We start from the raw sequence: 22,838 nt of genomic DNA, 5'->3' as shown, positions 1-22,838 counted from the left end.
ATACTGAGCCCTTGGCACCCAGGGCTGCCGCAGATCAATCTACCAGACTGCCCAGACCTCCCATTCAGAATTTCAAACAAGCAGCCAGTGCTTAGTGCTAGTCAAGAGTCAGAGTGCCTCAGGAAACTCAGTGCCAAAATACATACTTCAGCAAGTGAACACCAGCTCTCACCTTTTGTGAATTTCATATAATGAACCCGGTTTTTGGAGATTTTGGATTTTTCTTCAAGGCTAAAAGATTTCTTTTCCTTGTTGTCTGAGGAATCTTTAAAAAGAAGAAAAATATTAAACATTGTGTAATTCTTTCTCCTTATGAAAGATGTTACTTACATAAGCTTTTGTAGGAGTGTCAAAATTTATTACTGAACTGTTACCAAAGAATTGGAAATTTTTTAAAAGTGAAGATCAAGCAAGGTTCTTCTCTCTAGCCAATAAAACCCTCAAAAAAATGAAAATATCATCAGACTAGAATCTACACATGACTATTCATGGCCTTACTCACAGCAGTACAATACTGAGGTAACCCAAAAGCTTTTCAACATGGCTAAGCGCACTGACACAGCTGATACTAGAATATCATTTAATCACCTGCAGTAAGGAGTGGTGGGTTGGCTCCATCATGGTCACTGAGCCACACCATAGGTAGTCATATCTCCGGAGCCAGGAGTTCCTAGTACTTCAAAACGGAGCATGAAGCAGAGCAAGCTGGGAACACCGTGGAGACAGGTGCTTCTGCCTTCAGACAGTGCTCAGCATAGGTTACTAAAAGTGCTCCTTACGCCACTACACTGGGTCCCACCAGAGCTACTCTCAGTTTAGAAGGCACCTTCTGACCTGAGCCTGGACAGAGCCAGGGGATCACTTTGTCTCTGGGAGTCCACCGGCATTCCTCCAAAGCCACAACCCACATGGCTCTCCTTTCCCACATATGGCTTTATACTACCTTAGGAGAAGCGGTTCTCTGGAATCAATGTGTGGGTAACAGGCCCCCATCTTTTCATCAAAACCAGCCTTCCAACTTATCAAGACACAAGGCCAGAGATTTCCCCGCTTTATTTATGGGTGTTTATCAGAATTTATAATATGTTTTCTGGTTATCCTAATAGTAATGCACTAATTATGATGACAACTTAACCCAAAAGAAAGCATTGTATTGAGGGTTGAGATCACTAAGAAACCATGCTTTATCTGTGTTGTAGTAGAGAAATGTAGCTAATTCTAAGTGTTTGTGGATGGTCATAGTGGTACAAATTTATAATCACAGTACTTGGGAGAGTAAGGCAAGAGGATTATGAATGTGAGGTCACTATGTACTACTTAACAAGACCCTACCTCAAAACATAAATATATATATAAAAAATTAAGAATAAACACATATTAACATAAGATAAAATGATGTACATGAGATGGAAATATTATTTCAGAGAAAAGGAATTATGAACTAGAGCCTTTCTAACAATTACAGAAGTATGTGCTTACACACTTTAAACAGATGACAGTGGGCATAAAACATGATGGTCTCTGCCATTCACCACAGGCTTGCTATAAGTGTTAGGGCACACTTTCAAAATTCTTTTCAGGGATACCTGAATAAAAATTTTTGAGGATGCTGCTTCAAACCACACATTTGCATTTAACAACTTCTCAGCAACCCACTTTCCATCTAAAAATATTTAAAACAATGAATGGCAAAATATCAGAAGGTTAAATATGCAGTTACTATAGCAGAAGAAAGTGCCCTTGAAATGCTAATGTGAACCTGACAAGCTATTCCTAAGCAAGACAGGATTGCTCTTCCCATGTATACATGTGAACGTGCATACACACACACACACACACACACACACACACACACACACACACACACGCTTGTGGAGGCCAGAGCAGGATGTTAGGTGTCTTTCTCCATCTTGCTACACATATTATTTTGAGGATAGGGTCATTCGCTGAAACTAGAACTCACTGATCAGCTAGGGAGGCTAGCCAGTGAGCTCCGGGGATCCTTTTATCTCTTCTCCCCAGTCCTGGGGTTACAGTCACGTACTAGACTTTTTTTGGCATGGTTGCTGGGGATCTGAATTCATGTCTTCACGGGACATGTACTTTGCTGACAGCCCCTGCCCTTTCTGTTTGTGTAACATGGGCTGACCATGTACTGACAATTTACATGAGGCTAACACTGAACTGATCCTCCTGCCTCTTTTTCCCAAGTGCTGAGATTGTAAACACACTACCACACCCATGTGTATGAAAAAGGTAACTTTTTAAAATGAAATTTAAAAGAACATTCTGACTCTTGTGTCCTACAAGAGAACAACACAAAAAGGTCTGCTTAGCTAGAAAACAAACAGTTTGAATTTATTACAGGATCTTAATAAGAGAAAAGAATGCTAGGTTCCTATGTCATCTACCACTGAATACAAGCAATGCATGACTTTGGTAAAAAAAAAAAAGTAATTCACGTGGACAAAGACACTGCATTCAAAAAAGATGGCATAAGAAAACAAGCTCTCTAGGTCTGTCCTGGGGACAGGCTTTCCCTAAAAGGAATTATCTGAAAGCACCTTCCAGTTCTGGGTGGCAGTGGAGCCACAGACAAGCTTCTCTAGATGCATTATCCGGACAGCAGGGCTACTGGCCCCCTCTAGTGGCCCAAACAGGAAATAGCTACAAGTTAGTAGTTGCATGCAGCTTTGACATCATTTAAAATACTACCAGGTTTGGGCACCAAGGAGGATGAAGGCCAACTATCATTTCTGAAGTCAATCATAGCCTTTCTTACACACAGCTCAGTTCCCTGGGACCTGGGTCCTTCAGAACACCCACTGCCTGCCCTTGCTTAAACACTCCAGAAGGGGATGTTACCTTGGCAATCAGTGTGGGACAAGGGAGGCCTGTCCTGAGTGAGCCAGGGTCCCAACAACTGAGATGGCACCCCTCACTTAGAAAATAGTGATTATGACATCATCAGACTGAGGAAAATGTAACTTTCCAGATAACCCCTGAAAACCTGAAAAACAAGCTACCTCTTCTCTATCCATACAGCCCATCCCAGGTTTCCCTTCTTTGTGGGACCTTGGAGACCAGTTCTTAGACTTCTGTCGGAGGCACTAAGCACCCAGTGACAGTTACCAGGCCAAACCCATTACAAGACAGTTTTCCCTGATTAAGAACAAGGGTGTAGACAACTGTGAGAAAAGGATCACAGGTTAAAAGATCCATTAGGACACTAGTGACAAAGGCATCTATCTCATGCCTGAGTGATGTCCTAGTTATGACACTTTGATGTCACCAGATGCTCACCAAGGTAGAATTTCTGGTAGCCAAAGGTTTAGCTGACATTCATTTTAGTCTTTACATAGCATTAATTTCATATGGTATATTTTACTTTACACCAGACTCAAGAAATGTTCACAATTCTTTTTATCACAATGTGTGCATAGCATATAGATATACTTAAAACCTGTACAGTTGAAGAATTATAAAGTGAACCCCTTCATCACTACTTCCAGGGTCAGACCACCAGCACTATCAGTAACTAAAAACATCCAAGTGCCCCTTCTTAATATGCCTCGCTGTTTCCTCCAAGAAAGCAGCATTCTTTGCTGTGAGCCACAGCTGTTTTTGCTGCTGTTTTGCTTAGTCATGGTCCTGGCATTACCACATACAAGTAACATGTCCATAGCTGTGACAACTAAAAATGTTGCTAGGACAAGCAAGATGGATCAGTGAGCAAAAGCTCATTCAGTGACAGCGCCATTAAAATATAAAAAGAACAGAGTATTTATCAGGAACTCGGGTCTGACAGGCCTACAGCAGGAGTGTGACTGATGGGAGGAGCAGCAGTAGTAGTGTCCTTACCTGCTGTTTCCTGACCATGGCAAGTGTTGAGTGCTGCCAAAAGCTGGTTGAAGTCATCCTGATGAGCAATCCAGTTGTCCTAGAAGCACCAGAAAGTATGAGGGGCAAGTCTGAAACTTGTTATAACTGGCACAGACATGTAACAGAAATCTGGACATTAATACAAAATTGTACATTTCATTAAAATATTATTTACCTGGATTCACAAAATAGTATAAACCTGAAATAAGATTTAAGCAGATCCATACCAAAGAGGGAGTATTTAGGGCAAAGCTCAGTAGTAGAGTCCTTGGCTTGCAGGTATAAGGTCCCTTTTTGGTTCCCAGCACCAAAAAGTCAACAATACACACACACACACACACACACACACACACACACACACACACACAAATTTAGAGGAAGCTGCTTAGAAGCTCAAACGTGGATGACCCATCAACAGTTAGGTCAGAGCAAACACAAAACAATGGGCAACGTTTAGAGTATTACACTAGAGCAATATAAAATTAGTATTTTCTCACACAGAGAGACTACTGGAGCTGGTTATATGACTCAGCAGGTAAGCACACTGGCTGCTCATTCAGAGGATGCACGTTCAATTTCTGTTGTGTTCCATGCTCAACACGGTAGCTCACATTTGTCTGTAATTCCAGTCCCAGGTGATCCCACACCCTCTTCTGGCATCCATGGGCACTGCAGTATGTAGTACCAACACATAGGCACAAGTAAAACACCCATACCCACTAAACTAAACCCTGGAGGTGGGAGGCAGGCACACACTAAGAACATGAAAAACATGAGCAGCGAGAGCAGAGTCCTCCTCTTTGCTCAACAAAACTTGGACTATTCTGCTGAATTCTAACTACTGCGTCAGCAGCAACTTCACAGAACTTTGTGGAAGGAGACCCTAAGTCTCTGAATCAATGAGATTCAACTGTAAGGTGTTCACTAATAATGACCTCTAAATAATGAGAACCAGCTGGCAGCAGGGTTTCTGAGCAGTAATTTGCCCCATGCACTATACACAAACATTTCTTATTAAAAAAGTTTAAGCGGGGTGTGGTGGCACATACCTTTTATCCCAGCACTCAGGAGGCAGAGGTAGGCAGGTATCTGTGAGTTCATGACCAGCCTACCTAGTCTACAAAGTGAGTTCCAGGACAGCCAGGACTATTACACAGAGAAACTCTGTTTTGAAAAATAAATAATTAAAAAAAAAAGAAAAAAGAAAGCTGAAAAGTTAAGGTATTCACACAGATTTACAGAACACATGCTTCTCCTAAGAATGTACATGCAGCATGCTTTGTGTTTCTCAAAACAGCATTCACAGTCAACATTATAAAAATTTTAGTGGCTAAAATTTTAGCTGTTATTCCAGAGAACCTTAGCTGTTCTAGCCAGAGATACCAAATTACTGAAGCAAGTCAATTTACATAAAGTAGTTCTCCCAGTTTTTAACTGGGTTCTGTTAGCTACAAGAGTTCAGGAAGAAAGCTCCCAGCCTGGCTCTGAATGGAAAGGGGTAGGTGGTGCTGAACTTGGAACTCTGGCAGACATGTCAGTGCAGTCTGTGTTCAAGAGAAGACATAGCCAACTGTGGAACACCAACAGTCAGAAACAAGACAGCTTTCTTATTTCACTCCCCATTCTCAAAGTCACCCACATTAAGACAAACTAATATTAAGATGCAGGTAAAGACAAAAATTGATCTTATTCTGAAATGAAGATTTCTTTGAAAAGACTTTTTACTAAGTTTAGCTATAAAATAGGAGTGCCTCTCAAGGCCATTGACTAAGTAAAGGATCTAGGAGGACGAGACAAGGTGATGGATGCACCTCACAGGATGAGGACCAGCTAAGCCATGTGCTCTTGTGTCTTTCTTCACCCAAAGCAGGAACCACAGTCTTGACTTAAAACCATCCCACTGCATGAATCACAATGTATATGTTGACATAAATCAATGATGCAAAAAAGACATCCAGATTTTGCTCACTTCATTATTGTTTGTAGCTCCAAGTCCCAGGTTGTTATTTTTAACTTTAACTTTAATATGTTCTGTGGCTCCTTGCTCCTGAGCCCCCAAGCCCTGTGGAGATTAAACAGAAAGAGATTAAATATAGCTCTATCAGCAATAAAAAGAAACTGCTTGTTTCTTCACCACCTATTCAAAAAGGACACACCCTGAGGTAGCAGTTCTCAACCTCTGGGTAGTGACCCCAAATCCTTCCGAAGGGGTCACATATCAGATATGCTGCATATCAGACATTTACATAACAATTCATAACAGTAGCAAAATTACAGTTATGTATTAGCAATAAAAATAATTTTATGGTTGGGGGTCACCACAACACATGAGCTGTACTAAAGGATCACGGTAACAGGAAGGTTGAGAACAAGAACCATTGGCCCAGAGGGTTCTGGGAGATAATGTCTGCAGCACCGAGGATGCCTTCTTAATTATCAATACTGACTCTTGAACCCATGAACTAATACAGAGTTCATGTAGACACTGAATAGAACATACATCTTACATGTTCTGAAGCAGGCCACGACTATACTAAGTGGCAGAAGCCCACAGGAGCATGGGAAGCATATGTCATTCTCTGTTACTTAGTACTGCACCAAGACATCAAGAAAGCAGGCAGAGTACTCCAGGTTCCTGGCCTTACTTAGCTCTCACACCTAAGGTTGTAGGACACACCAAAGCAAGTTACAGAGACTGCCACTGACAAAGAACTTCATAGAACCTTGAAAGTTAGAGCAGGGATGGAGATTTTAATCCTTGGAAACAATGTTCAACAAGGAAGCAACATGATCTAAAGTTCAATTTCAAAGGCCCTCCTGCTTCCTGTATGCTGAAATGGACAGAAGGGAATGTTGGAAAGAAGGGAAACGGGAGGCAGCATTGCTTGAATGCAGGGATAAGTACAACTTTTGAAAGTCAGGAAAGCCTGGAAAGGAGAAGACTTGAGGGCATAAGAGGTTTATAATAAAAGCTAATCTTGACATGGCCACTCAAGTATCAGTCAGGAGGTATAATTCAATGCCTGGTAGCACATGAGATCACCTGAGCAGAGTATGCAAAGGGGGCGTCACAGCTACTCTTTAATGCAGCCCTCATGCTGTGATGACCTCAACCATAAAATTATTTTTGTTGCTATTTCGTAACTGTAATTTTGCTACTGTTATGAATCATAATGTAAATATCTATATTTTCTGATGCTCTTGAGTCATATGACCCCTGTGAAAGGAGTCATCTGACCCTGAAGGAGTCGTGGCCCACAGGTTGAAAACCACTGGTCTAGACAAAGATGGCTGTGAATTAAAGGTGGCTAATGACATAAAGAACAAGGCAAGAAAAAGGGGGTAAGGCTAGCACAGCAGAGTTCAACAAAGCAGATACTGCTCAGAACACTGCTGAGGGCAAGGTGACTTAAGGATACCATATGCCCGCTACATTCAAACACAAGAGCCCTGCAACCCTGAGAGAAGCAGTTCACAATACAAGCACCACTGAAGTTAGGACTAAGCAGAATATAAGAAACTCAAGAAAGTATGTGTCTACTACAAAGGAAAATTAAGTACCACTCTTGGAAAACACAAAATTCTGAGGCTTAAGTATGAATTCATGTGTAGTAAATTAAAAAATATCTAAGAAAGATACTAATTAGAGCAGTTGAATTGATAGACCAGAGGACCTGGTATTTATGTTCGAGGCTAATTTACCACCTGGTCACAATTTATTTCTCCAAAATCAATTAAAATGATCTAAAAGAAAGAAAAAAAAAAAAAAAAACCTGATCTAAAGCACACAGTTCTTCTAGACTCTAAGCAGTTGTCTTCTGATTCCTAATCTCCTGACATGGTGTGGACAGAACTCCCCTAGATTCTAGGCCGACGTCTTCCGATTTCCAATCTCCTGATGTGGTGTGGACACTTTAGAGTTGCAATACCTTTCCTTTTGACCACCCCATCTTCTCAAGCATCTTCTGTCCAAACTTGGAATCATCATTACTCCATGCAGTATTTCTGGGATCCACAGCCCACTTCTGCTTCCGCCGACCTACAAATAAAAAGGTATCTCATCAGCACCCCGTCTTCACCTGGAAGAGCACATGCTTGAATCAAGCACATGCTTCATACAACACGACACATTTAGTGTCCATGGGGCTAATAGACAGAACCTTTTTGCTGGTATTCTCAGTAACTATATATTCCTGACATAAAAACTGGCCTTGTTAAATTTAAAGTAAACCAATCCCTCTAGAGACAAAACAAAATACTTAATAGACCACTATTTGAGCCTTCCCTATCCAGACACTGGCAGCAACCAGAGCCTCTCTGGTGAACACTTTCACAGCAGCAGGTATAGTCACCAGGACACTCACTGTTGCATGTTATAGGCCAAATGCTACACAGATATTAGACTCAGCTTCCACAGTATTTCAGTGAAAGGAAATATTCTTACCTTTCTGATAAGAAAACCCAAGTTGGACAGCAGGCCCTGCATCTCACCTAGGCAACACGGTGGAGCTGTCCCTGATGGCAAAGGCATGGGTGAGCCAACACTAAGGGCGTGAGAGTGGGAAAGCTGTCCCAGCCCCTCATAGGCTGCAGCACTTGGGAGAAAGGGTCCCCACACCTTGACTGGGCAGCACAGTTGGAGCTGGCTCTGGGAGTATGGGTGCAAGTGAGCCAGGCCTAGAGCTTGAAAGCAGAAGAGCTGCCTCTGCCTCTGCCTCCTGCTGATGGTGGCACTGGATGGGCTAGCTGGAGCAGTACTGGAGAGCTCACCTTCTCTGGTGGTGTGGATAAGTGAAAAGTCAGGGGACTGACCAGCTCAGCTACCACCCTGGCCCAGATCCAGGGCTCTGAGTTGGCCCACCCCAAAATCTCTACCATCTGTGAATGGTTGGCACTCATGAAAGGACCAGACTTGCTGATTCAAAGCTGTAGGATCTCCATGACACAGGGCAACAGCAGGATAACCAGGAGTCCCTATGAGAATCCAATACTGATGGTGTCACAGAAGTCAGAGATCTCTAACCAGACCACTGTCACATTGCAATGAACATTTACAAGTGAAGATGTGTGGATAGTGGGATACACCGAGAACACACTGTGACATATTAGAGCTTCAGCGATAAAATGTTTTCTATGCTTTGCTTTTGTTGTTTTTATGTGTGTTTTATTTTGTGGGATGAGGTTGCAAGGGGGAAGGGTGGATACGAGGGGACAAGGAGATGAGTGGGACTGGAGTGCATGATGTGAAATTCACACACACACAAAAATCAATAAAAAGTAAAAAAAGAAAGAAATAAAGAAAGAAAGAAAGATAGAGAAAAGGAAAGAAAGAAAGAAGACCTGAATCTAGGGGAGCAAAATCTGCCTAATGTCCTGAAGTAGAGCCCAAACCTTTTATACAAATTTCAACACTTACTATTTAAGGCACTGGTAAAATGGAGACCCAAGTAGTGCCCAAGTTAACCTTAAATTTGCTATGTATCAGGCTGGAGCAATGGCTTAGCAGTTAAGAGCACTGGCTGTTATTCCAGAGGACCAGGGTTCAATTCCCAGTACCCATATTAGTTCAAAACTGTAACTCCAGTTCCAGGGGATCTGACACCCTCATACAGGCAAAACACCAATGCATATGAAATAAAAATTTAAAAAAAAAATGTTTTTAATTTAAAAATTGCTAGGTAGCTAAGGATGCTCTTCAACTTCTGATCCTACTGTCTCTACCTCCCAAGTACTGGCATTATGGGTATGTACCACGATGCCCAGATCAACTTATATTCTTTTTTTTTTAAAGATTTATTTATTATTGTATGTAAGTACATGTAGCTGTCTTCAGATGCACCAGAAGAAGGCATCAGCTTTCCTTATGGGTGGTTGTGAGCCACCATGTGGTTGCTGGGATTTGAACTCAGGACCTTTGGAAAAGTAGTCAGTGCTCTTACCCACTGAGTCATCTCGTCAGCCCTCAACTTACATTCTTAATTCACAATCTACAAGTCATTATGACCTTAGGGAGAATCAATTGTATATCATGATTAATAGATGATACATCTCTTCTTATTCAATACCATAACGGATTCATTTAGCCTCCAGAACCATCTGTGGTACTTCACACCCCAAAGCACTGGGGTGTTTATAACCATCTTTCATGAGTCCTGTTACTCCACATCCCTTACGTGTCATACTCAATCCTTCATCCTTATACGTCATTGCAAGGAGGAAGATAAAAAGCACACTGCCCATAGTGGCACCTGATAAAAATGCATGGATACATAAAGGAGTCAGAAAAGAGAGAAGCAAAGGAAGAAAGGAGAAACGAGTGAAGAGCTGAAACAAGGGAACTGTCCGGGGTTCCACGGAAAGCTTTCTCTGAAATTAATATAAATAACCAACCCCTAAGAACTCAAGTTTATTTATCACTGTAGTTTTATTGTTTGTTTATCTGAGACAGTCTAGCTCTGTAGCCTAGGGTGGCCTTGAATTGGTGACAGTCCTCCACTACTTGGTGGGGGGATCACAGGCATGAGCCACCACATCTGGCTTCACAATCACAAATCTGAGGAAGAACTATGACCCACTAGGTCAGCAGAACAAGAATCTCAACCCTAAAGGTGTGGCCAAGTAAGAAATCTGAAGGATGAGTGCCATTACTGCTTATCCATGGCATTCATCGAAGCACACAAATATTAATGACCTCAAAACTGAAAAAGAACACAACCTTGACTCAAAAGAGCTCACTGTGTTGCATGTAAAATCCATAGGGATCCTTATCTATACATAGCCAAGCAAAACCAAGAAACATTATAAGCATGCAGGCAGGGGGAAAAAAAACCACCACAAAGCAAACTGAGTCGGACTCAAATTTGCAGTGCTATTCCCCGGGGCGGGGGAAAGCTGATCCAAAAACTTGTTCCACCCAGCTCAACACCCTGGTATATACTCAGCATAATACTGTCTTGCTCATGAGTACAGCAAAGACAGCCATATTAACCAATGTTCTGCATGTGTGTCAGACCCATGTGTGGAAAATGTCTGCCAAGGATTGCTGACCAAGGTCTGTAAGGAACCCACCTTTCCCCTAAGAAATACATCCCTGTTACATTCTGACACAGATACACTCCCTGCTGCATAAGGAACTGGCTGCCAGGTCACTTGTTCACCCTGTATACCACTGACATTCCAAACTGTATCCATGCAGTCACCTCACTAAGATTTTTAAAGCCTGGATGAGGCAGAGACTAGTTCATTTTCATGGAAGTAGAGAGCAGGTGAATTGCCAGGGAAGGACAGTTTCCAGTCTATAACCTATTGACCTGCCTGCAGGAGGTGCAGTGTGCTCTGCTAAAACATGATTTCTTCTAAAATGCCACAATGACATCTTTAAAAAAAAAAAAAAAAGGAAGAAAGAAAATAATCTGTTTATGTTATTTGACAGCTATACAACTTCCAGGAAAAGTTAAAAGCCAGTTCTTTGTGACCATCCCACGACTGTCAACTGGTGACAAGAATCCATAGCTACACGTCGTCTCATTTAGAAGTAGAGTAGCTTCTGGGGAGGTAATTAGTGGACTTCAGAGGCTAACTACAGCTACTCTCTCTCAGTCTCGCTTAGAACCATTCATCAGCCTGCACTCCCGCCAGGGACTAATCAAGGCCTGACGCTTGTAATCCTTCTGCTTTTCTTCTCTGGGTCCAACACATTTTGGACAGTTGGAATTCGGGGCCTGAAGCGATGCTACGGGACCTGTCTTTGTGGAACCCCAGGACACTTGTTTTGAGCCCGGAGAAATGAAAGAATCCTCCCAGGTGGTCAAGATGGCCAGCTCAAGGGACAACAGTCTGAGAACCGGTGTCCTGAACGTCGGAATGCACGCGTGAGCGCACTACCCAACCCTTTAGTACCAGGAACTGAGTCTGCGGGACATCGCTGTTCTGTCCCTCGCGGGCCCGGCAGTCACTGCTGTCCCCACTCGGGCCCGGACACCCGCGCCCCCGTGATCCCATCACCCGGTCGTCAAGCTCGGTGGACACTCACGCTCCGCTAGCATCGACATTGTCGAACGCTGCCTCTGGCCTGGCGCCCAGCTGTTAGGAGGAACCTGAAGCGCGGTTAAGAAGAAGCCGTCTCGGAGAGCACGCCGGGTAGAGAGTTTCACTGGGGCGCGTACTACTGACGTCACCACGCGCGACTCGCTACGGGTCACGTGAAGCCGAGGGGCGGGCGTGCCTTGTGGGACTCACCCAGATTCATTCTAAGGTTGGGGCAGAGCTTGGGGGACGTCAGCAGTTCGCAGTTTAACTCTGAAAGCGGGTGTGCAAGCAACCTTAAGAGTTGTCCTGGGTTCTGTGAACTATGGGCACATTTAAAGAGCTGGAGAGACGGCTGAAGAGGAAGGTATTGGCACTATGAAAGGGGCCTACGTTCTTCACGCTCTACCTCTGCCCATTGGGGGTGCCGAGAGAGGGAGGGAGGGAGAGAGAGAAGGTAGAAACAGCCATCTATTTGGCAAAGTCAAACGAAACACCATGTTTTTGTGCTTAACGACCGAGAAATGTTAACCCTTCTGTGGTCTTCACTGTGACAGACTTAAATCCAAAGGCCTTTCCCAATTCCATCACTCAGTATGCTATACCCGGCATTTGCTGAATGCGTCCTGTCACATTTGTCCTCTCTTTGCTGTCCTGTCTCCTCCAGATGCGTGACCTCAGCTATACCCCAGACTGTTTGTTTGCCCTTTTTCCTCTAGCCTCCTCCTTCAATGTCCCTTTCTTTGTCAAGGCTAAGGCTTCCAAGGCTTCGGCTTCGGGACCTTAGCTTTTCTCAAATATTCTTTGCTTAGCCACACCTTCAGCACTTCCCAGTGCCCTTACCTTCCAGAAGCTCTTCGTCCCTCGTTTTTTCTTTTCTTAGAAAGGTCACAATCACTTTTTTATCAGACCCAACAAGATACTATGTAGACCGCCGTTGCAATCAGTGCGACCCTTCTAGGATACAGTGTGCCGGTGAAATAAGGTGGTGTTGGAGGAAGAGTTCAGAACTAGGAGTCAACAGACCTAAGAATCAGGCACTTTAACCTATCTGTAAGATGAGGAGGTTGATAGCACCCAACCATGAAGGATTGTGTGTTTGACCACCTTTTATTAATAAGAAAGAAGAGGCAGTACGTGAGTCCATCTGATGATGAGGCTGGGTCTGACCAAATCACCTACTTAGGACATCTGGGCTTTGCCCCAAATCCTTTCCAGCTTTCCCTTTCCCTAGGACAGGGTTCCTGATCTGGATACCAAGCCCAAGCCTGGGTAAATGGTGGGCTTTAAAGCAGGAAGGCACACAGAGGCATTTCCTCACATTCAGTGAGGATACCAGCTTTGATGGATGGCCCATCACTCCTCTCTAAAAGATCTTTACAGGACAAGGAGGATTAGCCAATGAGTAGCATTCCTGGTGAGTGTTCTTGGACCACAGCATCAGCTACCTTTGAAAGTCTTTGTCCTTTGTTTGAAGACACCTTTGGGGAGCTTTGCAAACTTCTATTGTCCATGGACCCCAGTTGAAGAAAAATTGGAGGAGCAAGTGTGGAGAGGACAGAAAAGAAAGTATGCAATCCATGCAGCCCTGGAGTCTGAAGCAAGTATATTAGAGAACTGTAGGGAACTTGTTTCTATCCTGGCTTTGCCTAGAGCAAAAACTAGTCTTGGTGATTAAAAAAAAAAAAAAAAGTAAGCTAGTAAATTAATTAATCATTGTAGAAATAAGAGGCAACTGGAAAAGTTCCTGAGACTGTCAGTGTGAAGTTTAGCATGCATTATGTAAAAATATTCTGTAGCTGTAAGAGTGAAACTCCTGCTCTCTGCTAAATCCTGATTGATTCTCCAGGAAGAGTACAGGTTGACATGATTCATTTGTGCTTTACATCGTCATTCCTCTTTCATTATTAATATTGGCTAACGGGGCTAAGAATTCAGCCATGTGTAGCCTGAACTTGACTGAGCAAAGGGTTTTGCCATATCCTTCCCTATAACTAGCCATGGTGTGCTGTTCCCAGGAGGAAGGACTGGGCTGAGTGGAATTCCTGATTCAAGGTGACTTTTTTTGAAGCCTCAGAGGTAAAAAGTAAAGTTGTCACAGCTCAAAACAGAAAAAGAAAGATGGGTGCCGGGAGAGGGAGGACAGAAAGGGGAGTTGAAACTGGGTATTCTTGCAAGAGCAAGCTCAATTGCTGCTTGTCTTGTCATCAGAAAATGCGCTTCTGCTTGTTTCTTTATTACACAAAGTGGCCAGTGGCTGATAAGAGCTCAGAAACCTCCTAGGGGTGGGGTGGTGGCAGCAGTTCACCCTGGTAGCTGCAGGAATTGCTAGCAATAGTCCCTCCCACAACTGGTAGAGACAAGGAAGCTCAGAGAGAAGAGCAGACTCACTCTCGGAAGACTAACTCATGGGCTGCAACCTTCACCCCTAAGGAGATGGCATGAGGATGCAGTGCCTTTAAGGGAGGAAGGGTTGTGCATGATCATGAAGGAGGAGCCTCAGGATGGGATTGGTGCTTTTCAGAGAGAAAATCCAGATGTCCTTTCTCACATGCCCTGAGAGTGCAGCAACATGACAGTCTCTGGGAACCAGGAATCATCCCTCAGAGAAACCAAATCTGGCAGCCATTCAACCTTGGACTCAGCCTCCAGGACTTTGAAGGATAATTTTCTGTTATTTATAAGCCACTTTAAGTATTTTGTTACAACGGCTCAAATGGACTAAGATGGGCAAATTACACATTGGCACAGACTAACAATCTTAAATTCCAGACCTATCTTTCCAAAGAGTGATAACTGCGGAAAGTGTCTCCTGTCATTTCCTTGGATGCAGATATTTAAGACGGTGAATGCATCCATACTTGGAGGACGAATTTTAGTTAACGAACACCAGTACAAGCCTCCCACATCTTTTTCAGAACCCAGCCTCTCTTTAAACAGCTGAAAATACTGTGAGTCAAAAATTGCCACCAGTGCAGAATTTTAGGAAAGTGTTTCAGAGGGAATCCCTGTGATTTTTCTGGTACATATGTCTTCAAATTTGCTACTTCATAGAACTAATATATGTTTTATATTATTGACAAATGAATCATTTCTAAATTATTGACTTGAACAATAAAACAGCTTAGTCATCAGCCCCTCCTATACTAGGGTCATATGTTTTTTGTTTTGTTTTGTTTTGTTTTAAGAAAAAAAAGAAGATGGATGAGAGATTCAAAAGCAAAGGCAGACTTCTTCTTTTAGTGTTCCTCCTGGGAAAGACAGAATATGTTGGAAGGGGAGCATAGAAAGACATGAGGATAGGGCTGGAGCTGACTCGGTAGTTAAGAACAATCCTTGCTCCTGCGGAAGACCCAGTTTCAATTCCTGGCACTCACAATTGCCTGTAACTCCAGCTCCAAAGAATCCAGTGCCATCTCCTGACTTATGTAAGCACCTGCACTCAATTTCACATACCACCCCTACATAATTAAAAGTAATAAAAAATAAGCTTTTTTTTTAAAAAAAGGTTATATTGTAGAAAGTGTAGATACCTAGGAAAATAGGATATCAAGGGATATGGACTAATCATTGCGACTTGTGTACTATTCTCAGAGTCCTGGACTGCTGAGTCTTTCTGTTCCTTTCTCTGTGTCTCTTGCTCACTCTCTCTTCTTCGAGGAGGTGATGACACCCTGGCTTTGATGTGGATTTTTCTCAAACTATGTGCTTTCATTTGTGCTTTACATCGTCATTCCTCTTTCATTATTAATATTGGCTAATGGGGCTAAGAACTCAGATATGTGTAGCCTGAACTTGACTGAGCAAAGGGTTTTGCCATATCGTTCCCTATAACTAGCCATGGTGTGCTGTTCCCAGGAGGAAGGACTAGGCTGAGTGGAATTCCTGATTCAAGGTGACTTTTTTTTGAAGCCTCCAGACTGCAAAGCTTGAAAATGAACCATGTTCAGACATGCAAGGGAGAGTAGAGAATTATGTCCATAATTCCTGTTCCTGCCACCTGTTTGCTGCACATGCTTTAAAAACAGTTGCAGTCCCACAGACATCTCTCCTCACCCCCCACCCTGCTTCCTTGCTCGCTCCACCCACCTTCAGTCTACCTTTCCACAAAAGATGTAAAAATGGAGTATATTATATATCCCATTTTGTGTTTTGCCCGACATCACAATAAAATGCTAGATTAGGGATTGGGGGATGGCTCAGAGGGTAAATTATTTGCCTTGCAAGTATGAGGATCTGAGTTCAAACCTCCAGAACCCACATAAAAAGGTGGGTATAGTTGTACATGCTTGTGATCCCATCCACAGCAAGGTAGAAGGTGGAGACAGCCAGATCAGACAGACAAGAGTTTACTAGCCACTAGCTTACCATACTTGGTGAGGGTCTATGTCAGTGGCAGACCCTCCTTCAAACAAAAGGTAGAAGACACCAGAGGAACAACACTGAGATTGTCACCTGAGGAACAACAGCCAAGGTTGTTCTCCAAAGTCAGTCAACATGAATATGGGCATGCACCTGCACTCAACAAAGCATCCTAACAGAAGTATAAGAGCCCTCTTTGCTGTGTGCCCCTGGGTTGATCTGAAGACATTTTTACTTCAATGGGTCATTTGTATGATTTTTAACATTAGGAAGGGAAAATTTATGTCTAGAAAACATAACCCAGAACTTTTTAGTCCCCACCCACCCCCTTAACCTTATTTTTAATATGGAGTCTTCCTAACGTCTCAATTTAGCGTCTCTTGATTTCCCTTGCAAGGCCAGAGTGAGCAGGCCAGAGGGGAGACCAATACATGGTAGAGTATAGTAGGGGTCAGCGTTGCCCAGGAGGCTGCCACTTACCTCCATACTTCCTTGCTTCAGCATCTTTTCCTCTCCCAGAGGAACCAGCCGCTTCCAGCTCCTAACCCAGAAGGTTCTGTTGCAGGGGAGTTCTCCCTCTGTCACACTTAAGCCAGTTAACACTTACTTCTTCCACCCCAGAATAGTTTATCCCACCCCAACTATACATAAAAGGAAAAGGCACACACACGTGTTATTAAAATGAACTGTTTATATTATCTCAGTTGAGTCAATACATTATAATGTATTAAAATGGAAAGGTACAAAATTGAAATAAATACTTTCTGATTCATGTATAAATCTTTTTTTTTTTTGTCAAGATGACTTTTATCGTCAGTACATGTCACAAGAAAACATTTAAAACGACACCAAAACAATCTTTGAAATCATGGTGCATGGATGAAAAAGGTGAAGAAAACAACTGTTGGCTTGTTTTGGCATGAGACCTTGATACAATTTGGGTTCCCCAAAACCACGTGAAGGGTGATAAAATAGAAATGCTCAAAACTGACTTAAAAAAATAAACAGGCTTTACAAAAACCCTCTTTTTTTTTTTTCTGAACCCAGCCACTTCTCTACATGGTCTGCACTTACAGTAGATACATTCATTATTGTCCAAGGGAAGACAGCCACTGCCTTTCACTTAAAGAGCTTGGTGGAGAGGCTGAAGGGATGCGCTGCAGCCGAAGGTGAGTAGAATGTTCCAGAGAACAGAAAAGTCTACATGGTCTTCAGGAACAGCACTGAGCACGGTGGGGCAAAGGGTCTCTGGGTGGGAGGTGGAGGATAGGGAGGAGTCCAGATCTGAAGCAGTAGAGACCAAAGGATGGAGCAGGGTCGGCAGTGGCCGCCATGGGAACTGGGCATCTCTCAGCCTGAGCAGTCCTGGGTTCGTCCTTAGCCTGGGAACACTGCTCTGTCAGTGAGAGATGGGCACTGGATTTTAGAGAGGGAGTGTGGTCTCCTTTCAGGCACAGCAGCGTGGAGGGACAGGAAGGCTTCCAAGATATGCCACGGGAGGGACTTCTCGCCTGGTTCTGACTGTTTGGTAGGTGGTCATTAAGGCAATAAGGACTTTAGCAAACTAGAGGTTAAGGGCAGCTAAATTCAGCCAGGTCAAAGGTGAACAAAAGGTGAGAAGGGGGCCCTTTCTCCTCAGCTACTTTCCCCAAGCTCAGAAAACCTCAGCTCCTGGAGCACGGGTTTACAGTACAGAATAGCAGAGGGCTTGCCCTTTGGGAGGCTCCTCAGAAAGAAGGCTCATCCAAGACTTGGGGCAACCTAACCAGTTTCTATTCTCCAGACTGTTTCCTGTGGTCACTTTCTGGTGAGTGGCAGGTGGAAGCACCAAGGTTCATGCAGAAGTTAGGTCAAGACCCCAGCTCTCACCTTGCTGGTCTGTCTCAGTGGCCTTGAATACCGTACATCCTGGAAAACCAGGCCAGATGCTTGCATGTACCATAAGACCTACACTCGGCTAGAGAGTGGGCACCTTCCCCTGAGCTGATGGAAGGATAGCTATAAGGGCTATGAAACTATGAAGTCCCACATGGCCTCTGGGGAGTGGGAAAAAAAGCTCTTGTGGCTGAATCTACTCAGAAGGAGACATGCAGAAGATAAAAGAGAGCAGAACTATTCTCTTTCTCCATGCTCTGGACAAAGGAGATGAACCTTAAAATGCTATGGGAAGGGTGACCTCAAACAGCTACTTGTTCTTCTGGGCTAACTTCTGGCAAGAGGCTGGGTGATCTGACTGGAGCAGAAGGGGACCTGGGACAGTTTCTGCCAAAGGGCACAGATACCTATTCCCACATACAAACTAAGTATGACCTGGGTAAATCTGGCCATTCCCCCATCCTCCAGCAAGTGATAGCAAGCCAGAAAAGGTTCTTTATGAGATGCCTAGGGCCTGTAGCTATAGCAGCTTGGAGATGCTAGATGCAAATTATTCAGGAGCTCCCTAAGGGACCTTGGTGGGGATGAGGCATTTGCAAGAGAAAATACCATAATGCCCAGCTGTCTGGGATTAGATCCAGGCCTGATCCTTCTGTGGTAGAAGTTGTCTTATTTGGACCCTAAGAAAGTGGGTAACAGGACTGTAAAGATTACAGCAATAAACCATCAACAAAAACATGTAGCAAGCATGCTGTAGGACTGTGCACAAAACCAGATCGGCAGCAAGTTAACTGATCATTGCTAAGGAGGACTGGACTTCCTTGTCGAATCCTACTTTAGTGCACAATTAAACCTATCTTCTAAGTGATACACAGTACAAGCCAAATCCTATAAGAAGCAATCTAGTTTATCTGTTCCTTTCCCTGACAGAATAATCAAAGCTACTTGAGAAGGGGCTACAGAGAACAAACTACAGTCCAGCCATTTTTCTACAGCCACTGGAACATTGCAGTCACCTTTATAGTCTCTCTGGCTCTGGTCATACCGTATTGGGAAGCAGGCAACACTCTTCAGAGCTCCTGCCCATGAGTCTCAGGAACATAGAAGTCATGGCAAGCACCTTGTTGCTTTGCTAGCCCTGCAGGTATCCTTCTGAGGAACCTGCTGAGCTCAGTGGAGCAGCATCCCTGGACTAGAGGATTACTGTGAACAGTGGCTGGTATGTGGCATCAGCTGCTGGCCGAGTAGTGTGCCTGCTCACCGGCCCTACCTATTCTTGGAAGAGATAAAGAATATGGGAACAGAAAAAACAAATTGTAACAGACAAAATGGAAGGTTTTCTAGGAATGCAGATTGCCCATATACAAGGATGATATCTGAAGGTACACAGGGAAGTCATTTTAAGATAGATTATGAAAGAAGGTTTGCAAATTTGATTGTTTCCTAGCTTTTTAAAAAGAGAAAATAATGATAGTTGTTATCACCAAGATCAAGCATATTAGTTTTAGGGCTTATGCTCCTAATTTGGAGTAGTGGCAGCTCCTTTTCCTGATGGAACAAGCTGGCCTTCTGTAGCCATAGAATTCAAGAAAGAACCTTGAACCTTAACATTTGACCCATACCTTGCAGGGGGTTGGGACAAATCTCAGAGAATGCTACCAAGTTTGCCCAAGGTCCTTTCTGGGCTTCTGGCTAGGGCACAGGCTTCTCTTCGGGTGACTAGAGGGAGTGGGGGAACTTGGTTGGGGACAGGAAGCTGCTCCTTGGAAGTAGGCTGTAAAAGACTGGGACAGCAGTTCTTTGAAGGTATAAAGCCCTTTAAAAATCTCCAACTCAGGAATTTGATCTCTTTTAAGAAATAGCCCCCAGTCTAACTGGAATAAAGAAAAAACATTTCTCTATGTAATATGACAAAGGAAAAAAAAAAGTCTTTTATGACCTGGAGGCTGGAGCCAACAAGACAAACCTCATGGCCCTTATCCATGATAATACAGTAAAAATCAATGGGTCTCCTCAGCAGGCTGTGGACTGTGTTCCAAAAGTTCCTACAAAAGCACATTCTAGCTTAGATCTTTGTAAGGGACAAATCCCAAGGGTCCTCCAGAGAAAAAATGGCCACATAAGAATGGGGCTGCTAAGCTCCCTGAAAGAGGAAGGCAAAGGGAGGAGGTTGCTCTCACTGTTAGGGAAATGACATTTATGGAGGTCCTTGAAACTGCCATTTTGCATGAAGAAAATACTTGATGGCTTCTGGTAGTTCCATGGAGATAAAAGTTGACAGAGAGGTACAATGAAGAAATGGAAAACTTATAGAAAACTTGAAGACTTCTTGGATCAAAGTCGTGGCTTTCTGAGAAAGGCTGTTTTTTTAAAAAGAAAAAGCTGTAGAATGTTCTTCCTGGGATGAATTGAGGCAATCTTTTTTTTTTTTTTTTGAAGGATGCCATCAAGGCAAGGGGTGGGGTCTCATTGGATGGTTAGACTACTGTGATCATTAAGGACAACCCAAAACCTATCGAGCAGGAGATCTTGAACGGAAGGACAAAGATGGAGAATCTGCTGATATTCTCATCACTATTCAGTGCCTTTCAAAAGCACAGATAAGTAGGATACCAGCTCATTCCTTGTCCTATGCACTAGCCTTCCTCACTTAGCTCCTGTAGGCTGGGAAGTGGGATGTGACCTGTGTGTTCCCATCAACCATGATCATGGAAGATACTTAGGAAAGTCAAGTATGGTGGTTGGGGATAGTCCACACAGATCTCATAAATTTAAAGGAGCTCTGTGAGCTGGTGGTCCTACATCAGAGAGAGAGAGACAAAATGGCACTATCAGTTCTGCCAAGATCCCCTGCACATTATTTCTTCTCACTGGGTGTGGCTTGCCTCAACTGTAAAAAGGAGGACCCAGGTCCTCAGGGCTCTCTGGGCTTCTCTGGCATTCAGGTCTGAGGTTCTAGATGCTGTCAGCTGAAACAGACAAGAGTAAGGGCTGAATTCTACAGCCTTGTACCCAGAGAGTGAGCTTGTTCCTGGGAAGTAGCAAGTCAGTGTCTTCGCAGCCTAGAGACTGGAGATCAATGTCAGCATACTGGCCCTGCTCCCCATGAACCCTGGCCACAGAGGGTCTGCAGGAGAGGAACAGGACCAACATGTTTCTCTGCAGCCAGCCTTGGCTTTGAGGGAAAAGGGAAAATATACTCAATACATTCTGGAAAATGACCACTAGCAGCTGATAACAATGGGACAAACACTCACAGTCATGTACACCTGAGTGCCCATGAGAAGGAAGATGCCTATGAAGTGTGTTCTGAGTCCTCAACTCTGAAGAGGGGAAAGACAGAGACAGTCAAGAACTTGTTCTGATTCAGCTGGCCTTTGGACAGATAGTTTTCTGTAAAACCAGTAAGCCCTAGGACCTTGAGAACCTAACTGCCATGAGCTTGAAAAGGAGGAAGCAGCCTGTTTGCAAAGGGGTGAAACATCTGCCCCAAGACAAGCAAGTGAGAGTCACAGATCCTGAAACCAACACCACAAAGCTGTGAGTACCAGCAGTGCATGCTGGATCCCCAAAGGGGTTGCCTGTCAGAGTCAGGGGTTGGGGAAGATGGGGTGGCCAACTGCTAGCACACCCAGGGAATAAACATGCCCTCAGATGCAGACTTGGCAAAGAGAATATAAAATTTTAGGGCAAGGACTCAACTCCCTTGACTAGAGACACTGCCATATCCCCTCTGTTCTGTGAAGGAACCATCTTGCTGAAGACATGTGGAAATCGTGGCATTAATAATCTTTTTAATACACATCTTTCCCCTGAGCAAGTCCAGGTGTCCTGAGGAGGAGGGGAGAAGTTGCAAGCACTGTCTCCAAACAGTAGTTCAGTCTTACAGGTAGCTCAGAACCCATTCTCGCATTAAGTGCACTGAAGACCCAGGAAGGGTAACTGTCTCCCTTTCTGTCATCTCCCTTTCTGATCTCACAGATGAAGAAACTGAGGCATGGCAAGGCCATGAATTTTTCTTCAGTCTTCTATGTGGATCTGCTGCCATTCCAGGCAAGGAAAGCCCTACATCTCTTTCTGAATCCTTGACCATCTCCCATGGTGTGCTTAACTCAACATTTACCATCTGTCTGCCTTTCTATCTACAATATATTATATGTACTCTTGTGTATAAAATATAAATAATTCTTAAACTCCCACTTACCTTGTCCTTTCTTCTCCTTTATATTACTAGGACTAAAAAAATAATGTTCCATGACAAGGGAGAACCACAGTACTGCTCAGAGAAAGAGAGATTGAGGGAAGGAGAAATGCCCACCCCTGTCTCCAGGGCCTGGTGCTTTAGAGCTGGACTGCTCAGCTGTTCAGTGGAACATAGTTCAACAGAAATAAGCAATGGAGACAGCTGTACCTGATGAGTGAACTTCCACAACCTGGTTCTAAGGAACAATAAATACAATAGAGATAGATAGATATGCTATGTTGAACCTTGAGTACCAAACACAAGTTATAAATAGAATTATGCTAAAGGAAAGCAGACAGACATCATTGGGACTAAGTCTGGTTGACAACCAGTCACCGTTACGATTAAAAAGTAAACTGGCCTGTTCACTGTGCACCTCCACGACACTTCTTAATGCACTAAGTACATTTTAACCATGCAAAAATACACAACATCTTAACTAGGTTTTTTT

General features: G+C 43.6%; 1 protein-coding gene and 1 long non-coding RNA gene across 2 annotated transcripts in view; one reads left to right on the top strand and one right to left on the bottom strand.

Annotated features, from left to right (window-relative positions):
• Positions 1–12,049, bottom strand: part of Pinx1 (PIN2 (TERF1) interacting telomerase inhibitor 1) — a 61,744-nt gene extending 49,695 nt beyond the window's left edge. The window contains exons 1-5 of the mRNA XM_031361288.1: positions 11,915–12,049; positions 7,812–7,921; positions 5,852–5,944; positions 3,862–3,940; positions 173–265 (exon numbers count right to left, since the gene is read on the bottom strand). Of these exons, the coding sequence (XP_031217148.1) occupies positions 173–265; positions 3,862–3,940; positions 5,852–5,944; positions 7,812–7,921; positions 11,915–11,933 (394 nt within the window). The 5' untranslated portion in view covers positions 11,934–12,049. The remainder of the gene's footprint in view (positions 1–172; positions 266–3,861; positions 3,941–5,851; positions 5,945–7,811; positions 7,922–11,914) is intronic.
• Positions 12,050–12,088: 39 nt separating this feature from the next.
• Positions 12,089–22,343, top strand: LOC116084886. The gene is made up of 3 exons (XR_004116305.1): positions 12,089–12,274; positions 17,317–17,438; positions 22,126–22,343. It is a non-coding gene; the product is annotated as an uncharacterized LOC116084886 (long non-coding RNA).
• Positions 22,344–22,838: the final 495 nt, after the last annotated feature.

Source organism: Mastomys coucha, unplaced genomic scaffold (genome assembly GCF_008632895.1).
Source record: "Mastomys coucha isolate ucsf_1 unplaced genomic scaffold, UCSF_Mcou_1 pScaffold9, whole genome shotgun sequence".
Classification (NCBI taxonomy): Eukaryota; Metazoa; Chordata; class Mammalia; order Rodentia; family Muridae; genus Mastomys; species Mastomys coucha.
Note: the sequence above shows the minus strand (reverse complement) of the source record. Positions and strands in the feature narration are given on the sequence as shown.